The 27,500-nt window shown below is 45.5% G+C and overlaps 1 protein-coding gene across 1 annotated transcript in view; it reads right to left on the reverse strand.

The window, feature by feature from the left end:
• CTIF (cap binding complex dependent translation initiation factor) overlaps window positions 1-27,500 on the reverse strand; it is a 225,439-nt gene that overhangs the window by 146,169 nt on the left and 51,770 nt on the right. Inside the window, 3 exon segments of the mRNA XM_075327260.1 lie at window positions 24,363-24,441; window positions 24,663-24,767; window positions 26,704-26,777. Of these exon segments, the coding sequence (XP_075183375.1) occupies window positions 24,363-24,441; window positions 24,663-24,767; window positions 26,704-26,777 (258 nt within the window).

Consider the following 27,500-nt stretch of genomic DNA (forward strand, 5'->3'; position numbering starts at 1 on the left):
GGAGGTGGTGAGCTAGGACATCACCTATTGTGAATAATGGATCCAGTGTTCAGTCATTGTACAGGAGCAGGTGGTGAGTTGTGACATCACTTACTGTGAAAGGTGGATCCTATTATTTACTGTATATAGAGGGGTTATCAGTCATTGTACAGGAGGAGGTGAGCTGTAACATCACCTATTGTGAATGGTGGATCCTGTGTTATCTACTGTATATAGGTGTTATTAGTCAGTCATTGTACAGGAGGTGGACGAGGTAAGCTGAGAAGGTGAGCTGTGACATCACCTAGTGTGAAAGGTGGATCCTGTGTTATCTGCTGTTCATACAGGTGTTATCAGTTATTGTACAGGAGGAGGAGAAGGTGAGCTGTGACATCACCTAGTGTGAATGGTGGGTCTTGTGTTATCTACTCTATATAGAAGTGTTATCATTGTAATCGTGTCTGTGGTGATCTTGGGACTGCTGAAAACTCTTGTGTATAAAACAGGATGTGTCAGTCTATTTTCAGACTTCATTTGAAAACTGCAAGATTTCAGGATTTTAAAATTAGACAGTGACACAGAAAACAACAAACATGCTATGTAATGTCTATTGCGGTCGGGGCATGTCACATTTACCATCAAAGAAACAGGAAAGGATAAAACCTTTCCAATGTGCAGGAGCTCACACCCACTATAGAAGGGAAGAGGCTTTAGTTTTGCTCCTTTAAAAGAGTATAATGTTAGGTGGTCGCTCCTACACCGTCACTGCTCGGGTTGGCTCCAGCACCTGTCACTGAGCAGCTCTGCACCGAGTGAACTCTGCTACACCAAAGACCTGCTCAGCGGCCGGACAATAGGAGGAAGAGGGCGGACAAGGGAGTTTCACACGGCTGACCCCAGCATTGTTCCCAGTGCTGCAGCAAGCTTCCTCGCCACGCGCTGCCTCTCCGGCTAAAAGTCACACCGCGCTAATGTGTTTGGTAGTGTAGAGCCGGCGGCGCGGAGAGTCATTCATAAATACCTGCGGCTCATCACGTACACCGGCTCTCTGCTAAAAGGAAAAACTAACAAAAGCAGACTTTTTATGTCTTTATTAATTGTTTCCAAAAAAAAATGGAACTTGGCAACTTATCTGAGGTGGCCAGAAATTCCAGACTTCTGAAACAAAGCGGAGAGATGGGGGCAGGCGCAGGGCGAAAGAATGTCCATTTTCACGCAGTGTTAAAAATAGGCATAAATAAATGCACACAGACAATTAATCCACCATTCAAATACCGCATTTTATGATTAAAAGGCGCACTTTTTCCTCCCAAAAATTTGATGGAAAATGAGGGGCCTCGGCGGCGATGCGCTGCGGGGCCTCGGCGGCGATGCGCTGCGGGGTCTCGGCGGCATTAAGGAAAAATGGCGTCCGGAGGTGGCACGTGCACAGATGAGATCACTGCTTGTTCCTCCTGCCTCTTAGTACCGCCGTATGCGTGACGCCCCTGAAATAGTCAGGGTGTCACAGGGTACTGCACATTCTTCTTGTCTGGTGCAGGACTCAATCCCCCATGGTTATGGGATCCTAACCTTAGGTATTGCTCCATCAGCATTCAAATCCTAGTTACACCTCACACCACACTCTGTCAGTGGGTGGTCGAGCTGGAACAGGGCCACTCGCCTAGGGGTCAAGCAGAATTCCCAAAGAGTGAGGAGCTGGAGGGAGTTGGAGCTCCCTGGGAAACATTGGCTAGGTCGTGGACGGTGGTCTGGGACCGAAGGAGTCGGAGACCTGGTCGCAGGGTATTGGAGAAAGATGCCAGGCTTAGTTTTGGGGAACGGTTGGCATAGGAGTACCTAGTAACCGAACCGGTGCCGAGCAAGGCGGGGTACAGGACCCTAGATCAGGGAGTAGCTTCACGCAACCTGATAATTAACCTGTGGAGGATAGTCTCTTTATGAACTTTCCCCAAGAGCTCAGAGATCGAAGGCATCAACACAACAAGGGGGATAGGGCTTTCCAGCTTATGTGGCCCACTGAAATCCCAAGTATCAGCAATCGAGAGCACAGCTTCCCTACTTAACATTGGGGAGCGGGACCCGGACAGCTTCAAGCAGAGGGGTTACTCAAAACATCTAAAATACCGTGCATGGAGGCAAGGTACAGATTATCAGCAATACCAGTGGGAGCAGACTCCCAGACGAGCTCCCCTGAAGTGGCAGCGGCACCCAAAGACTTGGTTTACTTCTGTGTCAGAGTCTGCTTTGTGGTTGCATCAATACCAACACTGCCGGAGTGAGTGCGCTGTCCTCCCCTGCTTCCAATCTGCACCACGCTCCCCTACACCTCCATTATCCACAGTCCCGGACCACCCCTACCCGTGGAGGGAACGTCATCTGGCTGCCCCGCTCCATCTTCCCTGGGTACTCCCATCGGCAGAGGCAGTACTCCCCTTACCACGAACCACGGGTGGCGTCACAAACTCTTACCCTCCTGTAAATACCCCCTTTACATTTGAAGTGGCCGTGAGCCCCCGGGTCCGGAGACCCCCGAGCCACAGCATCTGGAGCACCCACTGTACCGACAGCAGCATCACCCTACTCCAGCACTGCCCCTCTCTCCTCTGACCCAGCTTCACCACCACTGCCACCTCCCCTCTGGTAAGACCTAAAACCCCCACCGGATTAATGGACGGACCTAGGGTTTTTTTCCCCCCTCTAAATTTGGGGTGTCAAAAAAAAAAAAAAAAAAAAAAAAAGGTACTTTGTGAATTCTGGATTATCAGTTGACCCATGAAAATAAAAATTATATATATATCTATATACACACACACATATATATATATATATATATATATATATATATATATATATATGTGTGTGTGTGTGTGTGTGTGTGTGTGTGTGTGTGTGTGTGTGTGTGTGTGTGTGTGTGTGTGTGTGTGTGTGTGTGTGTGTGTGTGTGTGTGTGTGTGTGTGTGTGTGTGTGTGTGTATAAAATGTTTTTTATCATACAGTGCCTTGAAAAAGCATTTATACCCACTTTTTTTTACATTACACCCACAAACCCAAAAATGTATTTGATTATTTTGTGATTTATCAAGAAAAATGTAGAAAATATTTGTAAAGTGAAAAATATTTATTTGTAAATATTTAAAAATATAAAATCTGAAAATTGTGAGGTGCATTTGTATTCAGCCCCCGAGTTAGTACTTGGTAGGATCACCTTTTGCTGCAGATACTGCTGCAAGTCTTTTGGGGGATGTCTTTAGCAGGTTTAATATCTAGAGGGTGATTTCTTTGTAAATTGCTCTAGCTGAGCGAGATTGGATGGAGATGTCTGAACAGGAATTTTCAAGTCTAATTAAAGATTTACGGGAGTGAGGAGGCAGGGTAGGGGTAGCGGAGAGCAAAGGATAGACGTGGATGAGACAGCATCACAAAAGGCAGCGGCTACTGTAAAGACCACACAGGCCTAAAGGGACTGTCGGAAGATTTCTGCAATGTAGCCTGAAGACAGCATGCTGCAAGTGTTAAAACAGAGATTTCAACCCTGTGTCTGTTATCTCAGTCTTTTTTTTGTTTACCTGCAATGTTAGCTTAAGCCTCTTATCTTTATCATTAGTGGGTCTCAGCAGCCTGTGAACTCTAGTCCGACTTCGCCCCCCCTCCCCTCTGTGATTAGCAGCTTCTGTCTATGGAAATGTACCCCTACAGCCTGGTGTGGGCGAGGGCAGCTCTCAGAGCTCTTAATGTTTCACTGCTTCAGAACGGCTGCACCTAGTAATTAAGTGATACATCGTTGGATTCAGAATCTCTTTGCCTACATCATGCTGCTTTCAGATGAGGTAGCAAAAACCTGCCGACAGATTCCCTTTAAAACAGCAAACGTAAGGTCCCTACAAACATTATTACTGTGGATAGTGACAATTACCATTTTTAAGAGGACGGGCCAAAAATCTGAAGCGTATGGCGGCTTCCTTACTCTTCCTAACTGCTGATGTCAGGGAGGAAAGGATTGTCATTACCTAATCCTTTTCTGTCAAAGGTGTCTGCTTGCTTCACTCTCCCTATTGAAAACATATGCACGCTCAGCTGAGCCGAGAGTGCACATGTAGGAAGAAGAGGAGTCATTAGAAGGCCCCTACAGACATCCACAATGTAAGGTGTATGGGCTCCTTTAAGAGGGTTAAATGGGTACAATTGCAAAGAGCTTGTTAAAACAAGAAACTTTGCTATTTGCTTATAAAAAAAATCCTCTCAAAGAGACTTTAATTCTATAGTTCACTAAGGTTTAGCAGAGGTGGCAAGTTTCCAAGGCAAGGAGCAAGCGCATGCAAACTCTTTACTATACAGCTTGTAAGCGCAGCTCTAAAGCTGGATTCAGAGTCTCTGTTCCCCATCAATGCTGCAGAGTCAAATTTGTCTCTGCCACCAGCGTCGGAGAGCAAACAGTTAGGAATAGCTGCGCAATAATGCCACCAACCCAAACTGCAAAATACCAGAAGCACAGCGCCACCCGGCAGAGAGGAAGAGGAGCGTGTGCTTCTGAACAGGGGCAGAAATATCATAGGGGCAACCCCAGAGGTTGTGGGGTCCATTTTTACCTCCAAAGCAGGTGGAATTGTGCATTTGGATGAGTTCTTGGGCGACAAACGGCCCAAATATTGTTCTTGCACAGGAGCCCTTTTTGATCTGTGTTCACCAGTGCTCCTGGAGATAATATATCCGAAACAATCCCTTTACGTGGAAAGAAAGCTTCAAAAGGGTATTGCAAAGAGAGCTTTGTCAAGCACTATCATCAGGAGGCAGGTAATACCACAGCTTTGGGGCCCGTCAAGGATCACACAGCCGTAGCAGTTGCAAGCAGCCACCCCGAGAGGGAGCTCATTGGAGGAATGAATTTTTTTCTCATCTATTCGAAGTCAAAACTGGTTAGCTCCCTCTAGTGGTGGCTGAAAATCTTCAGAATTTTGTCAATCACCTGCATTAATCATTTATAGTGAATGTAAAAAAATGCAAACCTGAACCCTATAAAAACTGCAATTAAAATATTTGTACATTTAATGCAAATCACAATGGTGATTTTCTAATGTTGGGAATGGGGAAAAATTACCTTTGTGATGGTCCAAACTTAATCTATGTGCAAAAAAAAAAAAAAGGAATGCAGAAAAAAAAAAATGCAGGACAAAATAATGCAAGGAAAAAAATAATGCAAAACAAAAAGGACAAAATAATGCAAAAAAGGACAAAATAATGCAAAAAAAGGAAAAAAAAAATAATGCAAGGAAAAAAAATAATGCAAAACGTTTTGATTTGCATTATTTTTTTCCTTGCATTATTTTTTCCTTTTTTTGCATTATTTTGTCCTTTTTTGAATGGAAAAAAAATAATGCAAAAAAAGGAAAAAGGAAAAAAATAATGCAAGGGAAAAAAACAAAAACAAAAAAAAGGACAAAATAATGCAAAAAAGGAAAAAAAATAATGCGAAAAAATGCAACAAAGGAAAAAAACGCAAAAAAAAGGGAAAAAAAAGGAAAACAGGAATGCAAAACAAGGGACAAAATAATGCAAAAAAAAGAAAAGAAAAAACAAAACGTTTGTGAGTATGTGTAGCTTGTCGTGGTTAGTTAGTGATACCCCTGGCCACATACTACAGGCACCCTGCAGACCCCAGGGGGGTGAATGACTCACAAAGGTTCATGCAGGGCCCCCGACTATCCGGTCTCCCATGATGGGGATCTGCGCTCACATTCACTAGGTCACGTTCTAGATTCAACCTTTTACCTGGCGGCGGCAGACAGGAAGCCGGCGGTGTAAAGAAATCCTAGTCTCTTACATTGTGCCTATTAATAAACCGGAGAGGAAATTCTGAGAGGGGACGGAGAGGACTTTCCTAGCAATGGCAGGCACTCTTAAGAAGCAGGAAATGCTCCGCTGCATTATTTCCTCTGGCCGGCAAGGATTGTTTGATTGAATCGAAAAAATAAAAAGGTTTCTCAGGATAGATAAAACTCTGGATTTATTTCCCATAGACACAAACATAGAGGGGAGGGGGGAGAGGGGTCTGCGGGCGCCACCGACAATGGGAAGCATAAAGAATGAAGTAGATATGGAGCTCCCTTGTCACTGAGGACGACCAGGGAACAGTCTGGGAAAATGAAACAATAACACACATTAAGGAGTCTTGTTTTCTTGAATGGAGACGGAATTAAACACAAAACGGGGAAGTATACTGCAGCATTAAAGTGCACAAACCGCCATCAGGAAAGAGGCGTCACAGAAAAATACCATTATAAGAGCGGTAGATAAATGGTCACTTGACATTTAGGACCTATTATACATTCTTCTACATAGGAGCAGTATTATAGTAGTTATATTCTTGTACATAGGATCAGTATTATAGTAGTTATATTCTTGTACATAGGAGCAGTATTATAGTAGTTATATTCTTGTACATAGGATCAGTATTATAGTAGTTATATTCTTGTACATAGGAGCAGTATTATAGTAGTTATATTCTTGTATATATGAGCAGTATTATAGTAGTTATATTCTTGTACATAGGGGGCAGTATTATAGTAGTTATATTCTTGTACATAGGAGCAGTATTATAGTATTTATAATCTTGTACACAGAGGGCAGTATTATAGTAGTTATATTCTTGTACATAGGGGGCAGTATTATAGTAGTTATATTCTTGTACATAGGGGCAGTATTATAGTAGTTATATTCGTGTACATAGGGAGCAGTATTATAGTAGTTATATTCTTGTACATAGGGGCAGTATTATAGTAGTTATATTCGTGTACATAGGGAGCAGTATTATAGTAGTTATATTCTTGTACATAGGGGCAGTATTATAGTAGTTATATTCTTGTACATAGGATCAGTATTATAGTAGTTATATTCTTGTACATAGGAGCAGTATTATAGTAGTTATATTCTTGTATATATGAGCAGTATTATAGTAGTTATATTCTTGTACATAGGGGCAGTATTATAGTAGTTATATTCGTGTACATAGGGAGCAGTATTATAGTAGTTATATTCTTGTACATAGGGGGCAGTATTATAGTAGTTATATTCTTGTACATAGGAGCAGTATTATAGTAGTTATATTCTTGTATATATGAGCAGTATTATAGTAGTTATATTCTTGTATATATGAGCAGTATTATAGTAGTTATATTCTTGTACATAGGGGGCAGTATTATAGTAGTTATATTCTTGTACATAGGAGCAGTATTATAGTATTTATAATCTTGTAGACAGAGGGCAGTATTATAGTAGTTATATTCTTGTGCATAGGGGGCAGTATTATAGTAGTTATATTCGTGTACATAGGGAGCAGTATTATAGTAGTTATATTCTTGTACATAGGGGCATTATTATAGTAGTTATATTGTTGTACACAGGAGCAGTAGTATAGTAGTTATATTCTTGTACATAGGAGCAGTATTATAGTAGTTATATTCTTGTACATAGGGGCAGTATTATAGTAGTTATATTCTTGTACATAGTGGCAGTATTATAGTAGTTATATTCGTGTACATAGGGGCAGTATTATAGTAGTTATATTCTTGTACATAGGGGCAGTATTATAGTAGTTATATTCTTGTATATAGGGGCAGTATTATAGTAGTTATATTCGTGTACATAGTGGCAGTATTATAGTAGTTATATTCGTGTACATAGGAGCAGTATTATAGCAGTTATATTCTTGTACATAGGGGCAGTATTATAGTAGTTATATTCTTGTACATAGTGGCAGTATTATAGTAGTTATATTCTTGTACATAGGAGCAGTATTATAGTAGTTATATTCTTGTACATAGGAGCAGTATTATAGTAGTTATATTCTTGTATATAGGGGCAGTATTATAGTAGTTATATTCTTGTATATAGGGGCAGTATTATAGTAGTTCTATTCTTGTATATAGGGGCAGTATTATGGTTATATTCTTGTAGATAGAGGCAGTATTAATACATTATTCTAGTGAGTGCATTAATCATTATATTCTTGTTAATCAGGAATAGTACTTCTTGAGCACCAGTTTGTCCAGTCTCGGACACCAGGGCCTCGCAGCTTCTTCCCAGCAATGCTCCAGAGTCTTGGGGGCTGATCAGTTGAAGTGTAATGAAGCCTTGAGTAAACATTTTGCTCACTTTAGTGTCTTTCGAGGTTAGGAGAAGTGTTTCCTGTCTACTGAGACACTGAGCATACAATACATGGCAATCAAGGGTCACTTCCACTGCTGGGAGCCCACCTAGAAAATTCCCAGAGCGAGGAGCCGGGTCAATGATCTACTAGAGGCGCTGATATCATATCAGAGAAATCGAAATGGAAAGCAAAATATTGAGCAACACATCGCTAGTGACATCACAAGCAACAAAAACGCCACGGTATACTGCAGTGCCATCACAGAAATCAGTGCCAGATTATCAGTCCTGATGGATTAACAGATTAAAGGAATCTATTGTACTTTGAGAAAATGAAATGACTGTTAAACGTTGCATGAATCAGGAGTATAAGCGAATATAAGAAACTTTGTAATATCGTATCAGAAAATACTGATTCTCTCTCCACTTATGAGCCATTTCTCCTCCTCTAACTCATCAATCACTCAGAAAAACTTAAAAATCAGTGCTGCTCAAGATAAGATGAGCTCCCAAATCACTACTGAAGACAATGGGAAGGGGAGAAAAGATCAGAGGCAGCAGAGATGGATACTGAAACCCACAGATGGTGCTGCTGCTTTCCAGTAAGTGTTTTATCTCACTACAGAGCTGAATTCACAGCTACTCTGCTCAGTATTGCTGTGTAATATCCTCCATGCTGTTGCTTCTGATCATGAGCTACATAAAGACAGGAGTACAGAAATCCCTCAATGTATTGTGTGTGCTGTGTATAGGAGACATCATATCAGCCAGTCTCCACCCACCAGCTCAGAGACAGAAGAGCAGGAATCTCTCATGTCTGTGTGTGCTGTGTATGGGAGACATGATAGCAGCCAGTCTCCACCCACCAGCTCAGAGACAGGAGAGCAGGAGCCCCTCATGTCTGTGTGTGCTGTGTATGGGAGACATCATAGCAGCCAGTCTCCACCCACCAGCTCAGAGACAGAAGAGCAGGAATCTCTCATGTCTGTGTGCGCTGTATATGGGAGACATGATAGCAGCCAGTCTCCACCCACCAGCTCAGAGACAAGAGAGCAGGAATGCTTCATGCATGTGTTTCCTGTGTATTTATTATTATAGTGCCATCTATTCCATGGCGCTTTACATGTGAAAGGGGTATACATAATAGGGACAAGTACAACAATCAAACAATACAAGGCACAGACTGGTACAGGAGGAGAGAGGTCCCTGCCCGCGAGGGCTCACAGTCTACAAGGGATAGGTGTATAGGAGACATTATAGCAGCCAGTCTCCACCCACCAGCTCAGAGACAGGAGAGCAGGAATCCCTCATGTCTGTGTGTGCTGTGTATAGGAGACATAGCAGCCAGTCTCCACTCACCAGCTCAGAGACAACTGAAAATTAGAAGTAGAGGCTGCAAAGGGGGAAACTGGTAGAAAATGCAGGATATAAGTCATATAATGGCCGGCTTTCATGAGAATGTGTAAGGTATAATGTGTTCTGTGAAGGTTAAATGCCAGCAGGTTCCTGAATTTTGGTTACTGGACAGACTTACACAGAGCTTCTAAAAAGTGAGGCTTTCCTGGGTTCACTTTTCAGACCTCTCCAAGGGGTCATCTTAGGTCTGTAATGTTGATCTTACAACAGGAGCCTGGATGAACCTTCACCAAACAGTCTCGCAGTCTTCAAGAAATACATCCGGAATATTTTCTTTCCCCCTCAAAAAAACAAAAAAATTTTTTTTCTCTTTTTAAACTTTTTCCACATGAGAAACAAGAATCTGCCAAAAACTATGCACTATTGACAAGTTTGGAAAAGTTCTGACCCGACTTTCCTAATAGCAGAAAAGTTCAAGAAAAACAACAAGACTTGAGTGTTTATATGGTCTTGTAATTCGGGGCACAAGTAATGCGCTTTCTGGCCCGGAACAGATTTGAGGGGGGGATCGGTGACATGATGCCCGGTAGACTGATTGGCATGGAGGCAGTCGTCGCTCGGTCACAGGAGACCCCCCTCCAACGTTCTTATGACTTTATGGCCCGGTCATAACAGAACCGGTTGTGACTCCTCAGTGATCATACGATCCCTGGGACAATACCCGAGCAGCGCTGGTGCCAAGATGTCTGCAATTTTCTGGCCTGGGAGGCTTGTTGTTCGGACACTTGAACTCTGTTTACAGTGTACATGTAGCTTTGCTGTTACGTGTTACGAGCCAAAAATAGCGGACCTTGCAACGTGGAAAATGTGAGATTACAGAACTCTGCTGCTTCCTCTGTGCATAATTCACTGCTTCTTGCCAGTTGCAAAAATCGGCGCTGTAGATGGTCTTTTGGTGCCTCCTAGTGGCCAGGCATGAAACTGCATCAAAACGTTTTGCAAAAAGGTCTCATGATGCTCTGTACTCGAGCTCAATGTAGCCAGTTCACCACTATGCACAAATCTCTATATATGGACCATTTTTAAATTTTCTGAATAACTCACATTAAGGTTTCTCGGTTTTTGCAGGACTTTAATATTAGTGATCTATCTTTAAAATCAGTCAGGAGTAGAGTTGTTGCGAAGAGATTTGCAGGACCCAACAAAAATGAGGTCAACTTGCCGTTGGCTGTTGGGCTCACATAAAACTGGCCATTTTTCCATGTTTTTCATAGCAGTAATACATGTCAATATTCCTATATTCATTGTTTCATATATCTAAGCGTTACAGAGTGCGGCTGTCTCCTTTTTGTTACTATGTGTCATATTCAGTTTGCACCTGTTCACATTCGAGAGGTAGGAAGTGCCATCAGTCTTTTTCTTAGATTACAGGGTCAGGTCTTCTGATTGAGCACTCCGGCTCTTCAGCCTCAGGCGATTTTAATTCTCCATTTGCAGATTACTCTCCTCCCATAAATTTTTTTAACACAAACACATACATTCGTTTGACAGGAACCCAACAAAAATAGGTTGCCTTGCCGTTGGCTGTTGGGCTCACATAAAGTTGGCCATTTTTGTGTGCTAAGTATCTCAATTTTTACATGTTTTTTCATAGCAGTAATGTATGTCCATATTGTCATATTCATTGTTCCACATTGTTCCATCTTAGCGTTACAGAGTGCAGCTATCTTCTTTTATTAATATGAGTGCATGAGACAACTCATGAATCTGTGGACGGAGGACAGGAGCCCTGAGAACTCATTTTTATCAGCCAGATCATCTTTGAATTAGTGAGAAGTGATCACTGTGCAAGGCCGGCTAATCAAAAGAAGAGCCACGCAATAAAGTAGGTGGTTCTCAGGGCTCTTGACCGGTGCCCAGATTATTGATGGGGCCGATGAAGTGGGTACTGTGAATCAATCTGCACCAAACCTGCTCATTAGTATCCGATAGGTGGGGGTCCGACTGACTGATCAGCAGCATGGAGCACTGGAGGTGCCACAGCTCCGCACAGCGTGCACAGGCCGAGAATGGTACTTCACAATCTATCCGATACATGTGACTTGGAGAGCATAATGTCACGGGAGTGTCACAGGTGACAAGACAGTCATGTGGTTTATGGCCATAGAAGGTCACAGTGTTTGGCTGCGCAGAATGCCCCCTGACTTTTAATTGTTCCTGCTGTCAGTATTCATTGGTATAGGTAGCTTTCTCTCCCTTTTGGACCCAGCAGGGGCTCACCTTCCACCCAGCTGCAGATTGCCAGTTTTCCCTTGATGTTTAAATACCCCTTCCTTCCTTGGACTGGTGCTGGTGATATTTTCAGTTCCTTCAAGCAGAGGTTGCAAGCAGGTGGCTTGTACTCATTTGTGGAATGCTCTGCTGAACTTCTTCCTGAGTCATCTGTAGATAAGTAGCTCATGCTTTTCTCCTTGTATCTACTATAGTTGTTTAGTGGGGCTGACGAAGCGCTCAACCAATCTGTTACCTATTTAGGTCCCAGCATTAGGGATACCTAGGGTCAGGTATCCAGCTCGGCGCATAGGTGCGGATCCTATCTACGGTGGTGAGCAACCCCAGGGACCAGCTGTAGGTTCGGTCAGGGGGTCACCATCTTCCCTTTTCATAGACACAGGGTTTACCTTCCCTTTCGTTGTACGCTTGGTACTTTCCCATAAAGGGCAACGCAATGCACAGTGCCATTTCCATTGTTCAACATACAGCTGGTCAGTAGCAGGTGATGGTGACAACCTAAGTATAGGTCAGCTGCATTATTATAACCCCCAACAACTTTAAAAAGGAGTCGCCCACTATTGGATACCCCAATGCTGAAAAATTAAAGTGGTCATTATATGGGAAAAAAAAATAAAATAAAACCCAAAAACTACCTACTGGCCCAGTGCTGGTCCTGCGATATCCACGCCGCGTCTTATGAAGGTCACCACTGATGGGCTGCAGCGGTCAAGTCACATAATGCCATGTTGAGAGCCTGCCCTGACATGGCACCAGCAGCACTGATTCTGAAGGTAAGTATATGTTTGGATGGGGGGGGGGGGGGGGGGTAGTTTCTACATGGTGAAAACTTTAGGATTTTTAGGATTTAAGTGGCGTTTGCCTAGAAATGGGCACTCTTTATGAGCACTATTTTATTTCGACATGAAAAGCAACCAACTAATGTGTACGGGGTTTTGCGGGATCAGGCACTTTGATTTTATTATGCCCGATCCTTTAGTTCCCACAGGAGATAAGCAGTGGTCGGAGGTGTCCGGTAATGATTTGCTCTGCTTTACCCATACAAAGCACAGGCACGCTTGGATAAACCCAATGTGCATGCGAGTAGGAGGGAGTTTGGCTGATAGACACGGTCATATAGGCACTTACGCAGATTTTGTTTTTAACTCTAAGTAGCATGCTGAAAAAGGCACAGGAGAGGCTACAGACCGCGCCTGTGCAGCAGTGTGCATGTCACAGGCAAAGTGCAAAATACAGCAATTCTACCGAGTCGAGCGTTCTTGTGTATGGGGGAGTCAGGACATATATCCCTCAGCCGTCTGACAGCGTAAGGCTATGTGTCCACGCTGCGGAGAATTTGCAGCAATTTTTTTACGCGGAAATTGTGGATTTTTCAAAAATCCGCAGTACAGCAAGTCCCCAGACATTTCTATGGCATTTGGGGAGTGCTGTGTCCATGCTGCGTTTTTTTCCGCAGCGGAAATAATGCGGATTTCCCTGCGGAAAAATCTGCAGCGTATGAATTATTCCTGCGGATTTTTTAGTTCCTATACTTACCTGCCTTGATAGAAGATACCGGAGTCACTTCCTCTGGTGCAGAGGAGCGCGGTGGAGCCAGGAGGTGGGCGGGGCCTGCACGAGCTCCGGTCATGTGACAGCCGGAGCTAGTTCAGGCCCGCCCACCTTCTCCTGCAAAGTGCCGACGTACATTGAATATGGAAATTCTGCAGGTAAAAAAAAAAAACCGCACAGGCATATTTGTGTGGTTACATGGTGGAAACGCATCCAAAACGCATGTAATCTGCGCCTAACGATGTCAATACCAGGAAGATTCAAATACAAAACAGATTTATTTGAAGGATGACACCAGAAACAAAAAGTGTGATAAAAAAGTAATGTGAGAAACGACGCATAAAATACACAAACCAAGGAGCAGAAATTCTGAAGCATCAAAAACTCAATAGATACGGATGGAGGGAATGAAGCCTTAAGCTATGTACCCACGGGAGATCGTACCTGCGGATTTTTCAGCAGGTTCACGCAGCAACTCCCCAGAATCCGCAGCTATCCATTGTTGCGGTATATCTGCGGAGTTGTTGCGGTAAACCTGCGGAAACAGTGCCGATTTTGTGTGGAATTCCCGCCCTGTATCTCCATAGTGGAGGAGCGGGAATTCCACAGATAATTCCACATGAATAATGGACATGCAGTTAGGTGTAGCTGCGGGAAATCTGCAGCATTTACCGCAGCCACAAATACCGCAGCGTTGATACAGCGCTCCCCAAATCCCATAGTATAACATGGGGAGTGTCTGTACTTGTGTAAACCTGCCGATTGATCTGGAAAATCTAGAAAATCCGTGGGTTTTCCACAGCAAAATCCACGGTTACTTTCTCCCGTGGGCACATTGCCTTACACCCCAATTCGTGGCCGTTGAACCGCTCTGGTGCTACGTGTTCTATCAGCCCTATACGAGCGAGGAAAACTAACAAGAGACGTTTTATGTCTGGGAAATCTTGAGTGGAAATTCCCTAACATTTCAGTTAGATCCACTGTGTTCAGTGTCACAGACCCAATCTTATTGTTTCCTCAAGGTGAGAGGAGACGACAGTCGTTCTTCTGACTCCTCAGCATGCTCATCCAGATCATTCTGATTCATGAATAGAATGCCAGTACTCCAGTAAAGACGGACAGTTTTGAAGGGGGAACGAAGGAAGAGGAAGAGAACCAAGTCTCAGCCTTGCCGGCTGCAGCTCTATACACTATATATAAAATGCGGTGCTGGCGTCTATACTGGATGAGGCCTATTCCAGGCTCTTGGCTGATGAGAAGAGGTGTCACACCACTAATTGCATCCCCGCAGCGTGCCCGGTGCAGGACGGGGACCTGACAACGCTCCTCCGCTGTCTGCCCTAAATGACAGGGCCGGGCCTCTTCTATCTTTAGAGCTCCTGGAAGGCAATGATATAATTTTCTAGCCGAGCGCTTGACAGACGTGACGATAGCTGGACCCGGATAACAGGACCCTGGACGTGTGTAGGACGAGAGCTGCCAGACGCCGAGACCCCGGGGGTGACACCGGCGTGAGAAGGAAACCCACACGGTTCATAAAAATATAAAACATGGCCGACAATTATTGCATACACAAAGTAATAAAGCAAAAAGGAGCAAAAAACCTCGTCACTGCCGAGTTATAGCAGAGGAGAGGCCGGAAACAGTTTGATCAGACAGCCAGGAAATCGCATAGATAACAATTACCTGATGCGCTTTCATTACTGGACTCTTTCTGTAGAGGATATAGTCACACGCAAGAGGGAGAACAGATACAACAAGGAATAAAGGGAATGTATACAATATGGAAAAAGCATTGGGACACATGACATACTCACCGAATACAGGCTTATCACTCAGTCCCCCAGTCTATAACATCAGGCCCCCCACCAGTATATACCATCCAGCTCCTCGCCCCCCACCGGTCTATACCATCCAGCCCCTCACCCCCCACCGGTCTATACCATCCAGCCCCTAGCCACCCACCGGTCTATACCATCCAGCTGCTCGACCCCCACCGGTCTATACCATCCAGCCCCTCGCCCCCCACCGGTCTATACCATCCAGCCCCTAGCCCCCCCACCGGTCTATACCATCCAGCCCCTCGCCCCCCCACCGGTCTATACCATCCAGCCCCTCGCCCCCCCACCGGTCTATACCATCCAGCCCCTCGCCCCCCCACCGGTCTATACCATCCAGCCCCTCGCCCCCCCACCGGTCTATACCATCCAGACCCTCGCCCCTCCACCGGTCTATACCATCCAGCCCCTAGCCACCCACCGGTCTATACCATCCAGCCCCTAGCCACCCACCGGTCTATACCATCCAGCCCCTCGCCCCCCACCGGTCTATACCATCCAGCCCCTAGCCCCCCCACCGGTCTATACCATCCAGCCCCTCGCCCCCCCACCGGTCTATCACATCCAGCCCCTCGCCCCCCCACCGGTCTATACCATCCAGCCCCTCGCCCCCCCACCGGTCTATACCATCCAGCCCCTCGCCCCCCCACCGGTCTATACCATCCAGACCCTCGCCCCTCCACCGGTCTATACCATCCAGCCCCTAGCCACCCACCGGTCTATACCATCCAGCCCCTAGCCACCCACCGGTCTATACCATCCAGCCCCTCGCCCCCCACCGGTCTATACCATCCAGCCCCTAGCCCCCCACCGGTCTATACCATCCAGCCCCTAGCCCCCCCACCGGTCTATACCATCCAGCCCCTCACCCCCCCACCGGTCTATACCATCCAGCCCCTCGCCCCCCCACCGGTCTATACCATCCATCCCCTAGCCCCCCCACCGGCCTATACCATCCAGCCCCTAGCCACCCACCGGTCTATACCATCCAGCCCCTAGCCCCCCCACCGGTCTATACCATCCAGCCCCTCGCCCCCCACGGTCTATACCATCCAGCCCCTAGCCACCCACCGGTCTATACCATCCAGCCCCTCGCCCCCCACCGGTCTATACCATCCAGCCCCTAGCCCCCCCCACCGGTCTATACCATCCAGCCCCTCGCCCCCCACGGTCTATACCATCCAGCCCCTCGCCCCCCCACCAGTCTATACCATCCAGCCCCTCTCCCCCCCCCCACCAGTCTATACCATCCAGCCCCTTGCCCCCCCACCGGTATATACACCATCCAGCCCCTCAACCCCCACCGGTCTATACCATCCAGCCCCTTGCCCCCCCACCGGTATATACACCATCCAGCCCCTCAACCCCCACCGGTCTATACCATCCAGCCCCTTGCTCCCCCACCGGTATATACACCATCCTGCCCCTCAACCCCCACCTGTATATACACCATCCAGCCCCTCAACCCCCACCGGTATATACACCATCCAAGCCCCTCAACCCCCACCGGTATATACACCATCCAAGCCCCTCAACCCCCACCGGTCTATACCATCCAGGCCCTTGCCCCCCCACCGGTATATACACCATCCAGCCCCTCAACCCCCACAACCCCCACAACCCCCACCGGTATATACACCATCCAGCTCCTCAACCCCCACCAGTATATACACCATCCAGCCCCTCAACCCCCACCGGTCTATACCATCCAGCCCCTTGCCCCCCACCGGTATATACACCATCCAGCCCCTCAACCCCCACTGGTATATACACCATCCAGCCCCTCAACCCCCACCGGTTTATACACCATCCAGCCCCTCAACCCCCACCGGTATATACACCATCCAGCCCCTCAACCCCCACCGGTATATACACCATCCAGCCCCTCAACCCCCACCGGTATATACACCATCCAGCCCCTCAACCCCCACCGGTGTATACACCATCCAGCCCATCAACCCCCACCGGTATATACACCATCTAGCCCCTCGCCACCCCCCCGGTATATACTACCACCCAGCCCCTCGCCACCCACCGGTATACACCATCCAAAGCCTCGCCCCCCAACGGTGTTTAACATGAAGCCACTTTCCCCCCCCCACCGGTGTACAACATCCAGCCCCTAGCCCACTACCAGTATATACCATCCAGCTCATTCCCTTCCCCGGTATATACCATCCAGCCCCTCAATCCCTGCTAGTGTATAACATCCAGCCCTACTGACCCACGCCCCTCCCCCCCAGCTGGTGTATACCATCAGGCCTCTCACCCCCACCCCACATGAGTATATACCATCCAACTCCACATCAGTATATAAAACATCCAACCCCTTGCCCTCCACCAATGTATAACATCTGGCCCCACTGACCCCCACCGATGTATAACATCCGGCCCCTTGGCGTGCCGCCTGCCCGAGTTAACGGCTGGTGGTGCAGAGCTCACGGATACCGGCGCGGTCCAGTAGTAGCAGCCACCGGTGTACCTGGTCCGTTCATGACATGCCTTCCCTCTTAAATATCCCACCATCACCTGTGTGTGATATTATTGAGAAGTGGAAGGAGCCGGAGTAACTCGGCCATGAAGTGGAGACCCCATAATATTACAGAGCGGGGGAAGTGACTGTGTGCTGCCCCCAGTAGACCTCTGATGTCACGGTGGTGGGTCCAAGTGGTGAGGTGGCCGTACTGGGCTTGAGAGTCAGGCTTTTGTAATGGGGGAGGGTTTAAAAATATTATTAAAAAGGGGGAGAAAAATGATAAAAAATAAAGAAAATAAATAGTATGTAACAGCAGTTGGGATGTTCGGCTGTGGTATGGCCGGGCACTGCTGGGGGTCCCCAGGAGTTAGGTGGTGATGTACAGTGCCAGAGGATTGTCCCCTCACCCTCCCAACTAGGGCTGGGTCCTGGGGATGTTGAGGTAAGGATCATTCAGCCAGAGACAGGACAGGGAGCCTTTACCTTTCACTGGAGCTCCGCAGAACAGTCCAGAACATCTCTCACATCATTCACAATGATGGTGGTTCTTCCTGCCCTAGGCCTCTTTCACACGTCCGTGAAAATCACGCACATTTTTCACGGACATGTCAAAGGTGCGTATGCCTTCCGTGTGCAGTGTTTATGGCACACGTGTGTTCTAAGTGTGCTATCCGTGATAACACACAGACAACGGGAACTTTCTACTCACATGTCCCTGGCATTGCTGTCCGTGGTGCTGATCTGCGGTCTCCGGTCCTGCCGACTCCTCACTGCTGCTGCTTCCGGACCGCAGTGGAGTAAATATGCAATGAGCATAATGAGAGGGGGTTGGAAGCAAGAGACAGCAGCGGCAGAGACAGCAGGGCTGAAGAAGGTGAGTATAGACATTCCTTTTAATTCAGACACGTGTGTTTTCTCCGCTGTGAGTCACACGGATCACATCCGTGCGGTCCGTGTGACACCTGTGATGCCGGAGAAAAACGAACATGTCTACGTGTGGAGCACACGGGCACACGGTCCATGGCACAACATGGACGTGAGCGCAGACCCATTGATTTTAATGGGTCTATGTGTGCCTGTGTCTCCGGCACGTGAGGAAATGGACCAAACACGTACCGGAAACACGTGCGTGTGAAGGAGGCCTTAATGAGAGTTTGACTTCTCTGCTGTGTGGTGGTCGTGTATTCCTCCTGCCGCTACTTTCCTACCTGGGAATAGGTCTCTTGGTATCCTGGGATTTCCAAGACAAGAATCAGGCACTTAAATCCTGAAGGAAAACTCACTATTTCTTCTAGACATTTCCATACTAAATGACGTCACTGAGCTCCCAGGCAATTCACTGCTCCTTATAAAAAGGCTAATAGCAGTCTCTCAGTTTGCCACTGACCTTGGAAGTCCTGGTGGCCTAGGGACTGATACCCTGCCAATGTGTAGCTGGCCCCTCCAGAGGTTTTAACAGTCACCTCAGGACAGGACCTCAGTTACACTCCTCACTTCACCTCACATTGACTTCAACTCTCACTGACTGAATTTACCTCACACTAAGCTCCTGCCCTAACTCCTTCTAGGGCTCACACACAAGCGTTGGTTTTATCGCAAGTGAACAGCCCCAGTAAGGAAGTGTGGGCAAATGTGTGCGTGGTGAACAGCAGAGAAAACCGTATCTCATTAAACTGACAATACATGTTATACAGACGGAAATACACATGTAGTTATTATTTGTGGCAACTAGGCACAAGGCTCTACAAGCGCTGAGGAACAGAGGGCAACAAAGTCCCCACCGCTCTGCTGATTCCATAACTGCAGAGTCCAGATCTTCTCTGGTAACATCAGCACGAACACCTCGCCTGCCGGGAGCTTAATGGCAGAGCAGCTGCAGCAGCCGTACATCACCAAGCACAATGCCGAGCCGTACATCAACAAGCACAATGTAGGACCCGTACATCACCAAGCACAATGCCGAGCCGTACATCACCAAGCACAATACCGAGCCGTACATCACCAAGCACAATGCCGAGCCGTACATCACCAAGCACAATGCCGAGCCGTACATCACCAAGCACAATGCCGAGCCGTACATCACCAAGCACAATGCCGAGCCGTACATCACCAAGCACAATGCCGAGCCACACATCACCAAGCACAATGCCGAGCCGTACATCACCAAGCACAATGCCGAGCCGTACATCACCAAGCACAATGCCGAGCCGTACATCACCAAGCACAATGCCGAGCCGTACATCACCAAGCACAATGCCGAGCCGTACATCAAGCACAATGCCGAGCCGTACATCACCAAGCACAATGCCGAGCCGTACATCAAGCACAATGCGGAGCCGTACATCACCAAGCACAATGCCGAGCCATACATCACCAAGCACAATGCCGAGCCGTACATCACCAAGCACAATGCCGAGCCGTACATCACCAAGCACAATGTCGGAGCCGTACATCACCAAGCACAATGTCGGAGCTGTACATCACCACGCACAATGCCGAGCCGTACATCACCAAGGACAATGCCGAGCGTCTGATGGAGTGGTGTGGATTCTGAAGGAAACACTGGTCTATTTGCGTCTGATGGAGGAGTCTAGGTTTGGTGAATGTCAAGACAACCTTACCCCCAATTGTATTGTGCCCACTGTACAGTTTGGTGGAGGAGGATTATACTCTGGGCTGTTATCAGGGGGCGGCCTCGGTCCCTTAGTTCCAGTGAAAGGAAATATTAATACTTCAGCTCAAGACATTGTGGACTATTGTGATTTCCAGTTTATGGTAACAGTTTGGGGACGACCCTTTTCTATTCTTCATGAATGTGCCCGATGCATAAGGTCCATACAGAGGTGGAGGGAGAACATGATGGCAACACAGAGCCCAGACGTCAGCCTTATCCAACACCTATTATCTAAATTGTGCTCCCGGCCTCTCCCAACAACAGGGTCACCTCACAACTGCTCTTCTGGATGAAGGGGCAAAAATTCCCACAGACCCCTGCAAAATCTTGCAGAAATCCTTCCCAAAAAAGCAACAGCCATTATAGCTGCAGACTCCATATTAATGTCTATGCAGAGGCGGACATATCATTGGTGCAATCGCACAGGGGCCCAAGAGATAAAGGGGCCTATTTCTACCTCCAAACCAGGAGGAATTGTGCATTATGATGAGTTATTAGACTGCAATGGACCCATTTTTGTCCTTGCACAGGGGCCCTCTTCTGACTGTGTCCGCTAGCGTGTCTATGGAAGTAGGATCGGGAGGTTAAAAAGCTCTTGCAGGTGGAATAGGGAGGGGCACATACTTTTATCCATCATGTTTACACAGTGGGGAAAATAAGTATTTGATACACTGCTGATTTTGCAAGTTTTCCCACCTACAAAGAATGGAGAAGTCTGTAATTTTTATCGGAGGAAACTTCAACGGTGACAGATAGAATAAAGTATTATAGTGTCTTTTCTTTAAGAAGCCCGCCTTCTCTGCACACTCAAACACACCTGTCCACACTCAATCATACTCCAACCTCTCCAACATCCAAAGAGCTGTCTAAGGACAATGGGGATAAAATTGTAGACCTGTACAAGGCTGGGATGAGATACAGGACAATAGGCAAGCAGCTTGGTAAGAAGGCAACAACTGTTGGCGCAATTATTAGAAAATGGAAGAAACACAAGATGACTGTCAATCTTATTCGGTTTGGGGCTCCAGGCAAGATCTCGCCTCATGGGGTAAGGATGATTCTGAGAAAGGTCAAGAATCGGCCCAGAACTACACGGGAGGACCTGGTGAATGATCTGAATAAAGCTGGGACAACAGTCTCAAAGATCACCATTAGTAACACACTACACCGCCATGGATTAAAATCCAGCAGTGCACACAAGGTCTCCCTGCTCATGCCAGCTTATGTCCAGGCTCGTTTGAAGTTCCCCAATAACCATCTGGATGATCCAGAGGAGGCATGGGAGAAGGTCATATGGGAGGAGGAGACCAAAATAGAACTTTTTGGTATCAACTCCACTCACAGTATTTGGAGTAAGAAAAAGTAGGAGTACAACCCCAAGAACACCATCCCAACCGTGAAGCATGGGGGTGTAGACATCATACTTTGTGGGTGCTTTTCTGCAAAGGGGACAGGATGCCTCCACCGTATTGAAGGGAGGATGGATGGGGTCATGTATTGCAAGATCCATCTACAGTAAGAGCACTGTAGATGGATCGTGGCTGGGTCTTCCAGCATGACAATGAACAGAAACACACAGCCAGGGCAACTAAGGAGCGGCTCCGTAAGAAGCATTTCAAGCTCCTGGAGTGGCCTAGCCAGTCTCCAGACCTGAACCCAATAGAAAAACTTTGGAGGAGCTGAAACTCAATGTTACCCTAAAACCTGAAAGATCTGGACACTATCTGTATGGAGGAGTCGCCAAAATCCCTGCTGCAGGGTGTGCAAACCTGGTCAAGATCCACCGGAAACGTCCGACCTCTCTAACTGCAAACAAAGGTTTCTACCAAATATTAAGTTCTGTTTTTCTACTGTAACAAATACTTATTTCATGCAATAATATGCAAATTAATAATTTAAATATTTTACAATAGGATTTTTTTTATTCTGTTTGTCACAGTTGAAGTTATCCAAGATAAAAATTACAGACCTCTCCATTCTTTGTAGGTGGCAAAAGTTGTAAAATGAGCAGAGGGTCTAATACTTATTTTCCCCACTGTATGTGGTTTTCTATTGCATTGCTACCATTTGTGTAAATATATTCTTTTTAGGGCGGCATGGTGGCTCAGTGGTTAGCACTGCAGTCTTGTGGTGGCTCAGTGGTTAGCACTGCAGTCTTGCAGCGCTGGGGTCCTGGGTTCAAATCCCACCAAGGACACCATCTGCAAGGAGTTTGTATGTTCTCCCCGTGTTTGCGTGGGTTTCCTCCGGGTTCTTCAGTTGCCTCCCACACTCCAAAGACATACAGATAGGGACTTTAGATTGTGAGCCCCAATGGGGACAGTGTTGCCAATGTATGTAAAGCGCTGTGGAATTAATAGCGCTAAATATAGGTAATATGTAGGTGTGGAGGTATAAGGGGAACTTGTCTTATTTTGGGGATCTGGCATTTGGCTACATTGGTGATTCAATTCCAGCCATGGCAGTGCGGACCCCGGTGTTCACACTACTCAGTGGTGACTGTATGGGTGGGCTTTTGCCTTAAGTGACTGTCCTGTCCTCGCAGCTCAATAGTTGTTGGTACAACAACCATTAGGTCAAGAGTAAATCTTTCCAATCTCTCATGCAATAATGCAGCAGCCGTATTCCGCTAGCTGTTTATCTTGCCCCCTAGAATAAAGGATTGGGCATCAAAACTTAACATGCACAATCCTTTTTTTATTCTATGATGACGAACGTTCCATATATAGAAGAGAATCGACTTCCCAATTGTAGTCTCAGATGACTTTTCCCTTTTGGAAAATCATTGCAAATAAATTTTTACCACGCTACAGCAATATACAGCGGCTTTTGCCAAAGTTTTGCTAGTATCTTTGAAATGTCCATTAGATGGCGATAAACAACAGGGAAAGAAAAAAAAAAAAAAAGTATGGCGCAAAGTGATACAGAGTTAAGGGACAAGATAGTCAATAATATGAAATAGGCCCCGGACCACTATAAACAGTAACAAATAACTGGGATCAAAAATGTAACAAAGCACTAGGATGATAAATATGTAGTCAGCACATTTTTACACTTTGGATCCTAATAAAAAATTACACTTTTTTTGTTTGTTATTAGAAAACCAAAGTGCCACTCATAAGAATTCTAGAGTAGAAACCATATGCAAATCAGGCTGCAAGTGCACTGGGGGCGTGTCACTGCACTTGTGAGGAGGAGATCCACACAGACACGCCCACTCTGCATAAGAATTACACCTGTAATAACCATTTTGGAAATCAGCATTGTGACGTTCCTCTGTAAATGTATAAACAATTAGGTAAGGTCATCCCCTTTATCAATCGAGTATATGTCTCCACACACTGGTAACACGGAGTTGAAGGGACACATCCTCTTGACAAACAGGACTGGTATCTCTCAGTTATCCGTTTACTCATACATTTGCAGGAGGGATAAGTTGAGCTCTCTCCTGCCTCACTATTTGACGGCTATGTGAGACTTCCTGCTTCTGAGATGGGAAATGCTCTCCTAGTCTCCACTCAGGCAGTGGTAAGTGGTCTCCACTTCTGTTGTGACCGTGCAGGCTCCCGCGGTCACAAAGAGAGCAGCCATCAGTCCAGTGAAGGAAGACTGAATCTTCACAAAGCTGGAGATAACACAATGCACAAGAGCCAACTCTGATGTCATCTTAGTGAAGAGTTTGCTGCAATACTGATAAAAGCTAATGAGCATGCGCCGGGAATTAAAGTCTATGATGTCAGCAGGGGGAGGAAGGCCAAGCAGGAAGACAGGCGCAAATAGATAGCAAGACCTGACCCACACATTCCCTTCCTGTTGCACCTGTCAATCAAATAGCAGTGCATTGCTGGAACTTTACTTGCACATATTTCTGGAATAAAACCTCCAATCTCAGAACAGAAGGTATGGTTACATTCAGCATCCGAGCACCAGTATAGCACTGGCTTTACTTTATATATGAAAATCCTGCTGGTTGGCTCCCTTTAAGTAAAAAAAAAATGTCCTTCATATATCACATGTATAGAGCACAACCGTGTAGAAACACAAGTCTCACCTGCCATGTGGGGAGGACTTTCTCTATGTCATTCAGGTTGATCTCATCTCCTCCATCTTCACATTTGCCTTTACCAAATCTGAAAACAAATAACAAAAAAAACATAAAATGAATGAATTCTAGAGTAATATTTTTGGTGGGCTTATGGTGGGCTTCAGCTTATACTCAGCAGCCAATCAGAATAGATCTGCAGGTCACTGACTAGTCCGGGGGGCGGATTTCAGACTACCTCCAACACAGCAATGCAATGAAACTGGAAACCGAAACGGTGCTATAAAATAAAGCTGCACGCATACTGACCCTTCTCTGTCTATCTGAGGGAGCGGATGCTTTGGGGGATTTCGGAGCTTTCGGTGGAACTGGGTAAAGTCCAATTTCTCTGGCTGCAAGTCCCATGTTGCCCCACTAAAAGAAAGTAAAAAAAAAAAAAAAGTTAAAAGCACATTTCACCATTGCAGAAAGTTGATCAATTTTACAAATGTTATTAGGCCGTTTTCCCTTCAGTGATCCTGCTGAGCCCCTCCACAACGGGTTTTGGACCAATGCGCTGAAGGGGCCACTGACTATAATGGTGCAGACGTGTGCTCTGCCATGCGCCATTTTTGGGAGTACATGCCTAATGGAGGCGGACAGCCAGACATAGTAAATTATGCCCGAGTGTCTGCCCCCAGTAAATGTATACCCCCAAAAATAGTGCACGATAGAGCACACGATGATTCCGTCTGCACCATTACAGTCAATGGCCCCATCGGCGCATACGTACAAAATCAGTTTTGCAAAGGGGTTTCAACAGAAGCCCCCAAGGGACCACTAAACGTGGAGAGGAACGCAATGTGAAAGCAGCCTTACTGTTTTTGCTGCTTTGTGTTCTACCCTCTATTCCCATCTAGAGCAGATATTAAAATTCAGTTGGTTGCTCTTGGCAACAGACTACGTCTTGCTGTCAGATGTAGAAACTTGGCACTCAAGATAAATGTGAATAGTGGTCTTTTATGAGAAGAACTTGTAGGACCAGCACAAGCACAGACGTTTCGGTCAAAGACCTTCATCAGAGGGTCCTCAGACGGTATAGCAACTTGACAACTGGAGTAGTCAGGTATGACACGGTGTCCACCGCTCTCTGTGTGGCAATGCATGACAAGCCAGTTGCTATACCTTCTGAGGACCCCCTGCACGTACTGATGAAGAGCTTTGACCGAAACCGTCTGTGCTTGCGCTGATCCTACAAGTTCTTCTCAATAAAAGACCACTATTCACATTTATCTTGAGTGCCAAGTTTATAGAACTACTTGAGACGGTTTTGGACCCTTCTTGAGCACCACCCCACCAGAAGTGCCGTGTGTATCAACTTACTTCTTGCTGTCACACATGTGACCTAACAGCCGATGAAACCATCAGAATTCAGGATTCCTCCTTAGATATGAAGGCCGTTAGGAGACATATCTCTGATTGGTATTACAGGGATTTCTTACAATTGGCTCTCCAGCAGATGCATAGTTACAACTCTATGGATGCTGGGTGTTGTAGTCCTGCAACCACTACTACGAAGGATGAGCAGCGCACTAATGTGTCTACGGGACGGACTAAGCAAACAATTAAGTCTCAGTGAATGACGGCAAGCAGAGGTCTTGGAAAATAAGAAGAAATGATACCAAGTATATAAGAAAACTTTACATCACACAATGAATAATTTTTATATTCTGAAGCTTCGTCGGTCACAGTAAAAAAACAAACAAAAAAAAAAACGTCCTAGACTTGATGGACTCAGAAGAAGATGTGAGTTACTCTGACAATAGCCAAATTACGATTGAAGTAAATAAAAGGATACAGACATTAAAGTACGGGATCACAAATTCTCTCTTTGAGGTAATTATTTATTAAAAAACAGGCAGGGAAATGTTTTACCTCACAGAAAGAATCATCTTTGATCGAATGCTGTAATGTCTATATACTATATTGCATCCTCCCCGGCCCAGGAGCTGTGGCATGATCAGACCATGTCCCTGTACAGTGACACACGGCCATTACACAGTACATAGTAGGGACAAGAATATTTCAGCTCAGGAACTGTTGTTTTTTTTTAATCACATCCAGTTGTGGAAATTATTATTCCAAGATCTATTGATTAAAATGAACTTTGTTCGTGGGGAAATGACCCCTTTAATCCTTATTGCTGATCATTTTATGTTTCAGTATAAGCTACTCTACCGAGGACCATTCTGGAAGTGAATCCTTTTATGAAGTTAGGTGCATTAATGGGCACAATTTTCGGTTTCTGGTCTGAATATCCAATGTAAAATAAAGACCAGTGAGCAGAGAGGTGCAAAATAATAGGTCTCACCTTATGGAGTCGAAAGTGCTCGCTGCCCAAATTTCTGTCCCTAGCATGTCCAGGGCGCCATCCTTGTTACCATTCTACAGGAAAAATAAAAAACACAAATAATTAATATAAAAAAAAGATAAAATTAAAAAAAAAATGGTATTTTTAATAGCGAGAGATTTAATTATATATGTATATATATATATATATATATATATATATATATATATATATATATATACACACACACACACACATATCTAAATCTATCTCTCCACACACACACATTATATTATTTATTCACATATATCTTTACATTTATATGTAGCTTTATTATTTATGTATTTAGATATTCACATTGCATATATATATATGTATATGATATATATATATTATATGTTATATATATATATATATATATACACACACACACATAGATGTGTGTGTGTGTGTATATATATATATATATATATATATATATATATATATATATATATATATATATATATATATATATATATATATATATATATATATATATATATATATATATATATATATATATATATATATAACAAGCCATGGAGAAAAAGACATGGATCGTGACAGTGGGGCGGTGCGGCCTGGAGCCTTGGGGGCTTTGCCTTGCAGCATGGGTGCTGTGAGGCGCCAGGTCGCCTGCCTCGCTGTTGCTTTGTCGCTGCGGCAGTGGTTGGCGCTCAGTGCCGCACCATAAAGGCTTTAGATTAGGGACCCACTCAAGAGGTTCGCCGTGACGTGGCAGTGGGCTTAATACAGTCTGATCAGAATGGTAACTA

The sequence above is a fragment of the Anomaloglossus baeobatrachus genome, chromosome 1, assembly GCF_048569485.1.
Source record: "Anomaloglossus baeobatrachus isolate aAnoBae1 chromosome 1, aAnoBae1.hap1, whole genome shotgun sequence".
In the NCBI taxonomy this organism is placed as follows: Eukaryota; Metazoa; Chordata; class Amphibia; order Anura; family Aromobatidae; genus Anomaloglossus; species Anomaloglossus baeobatrachus.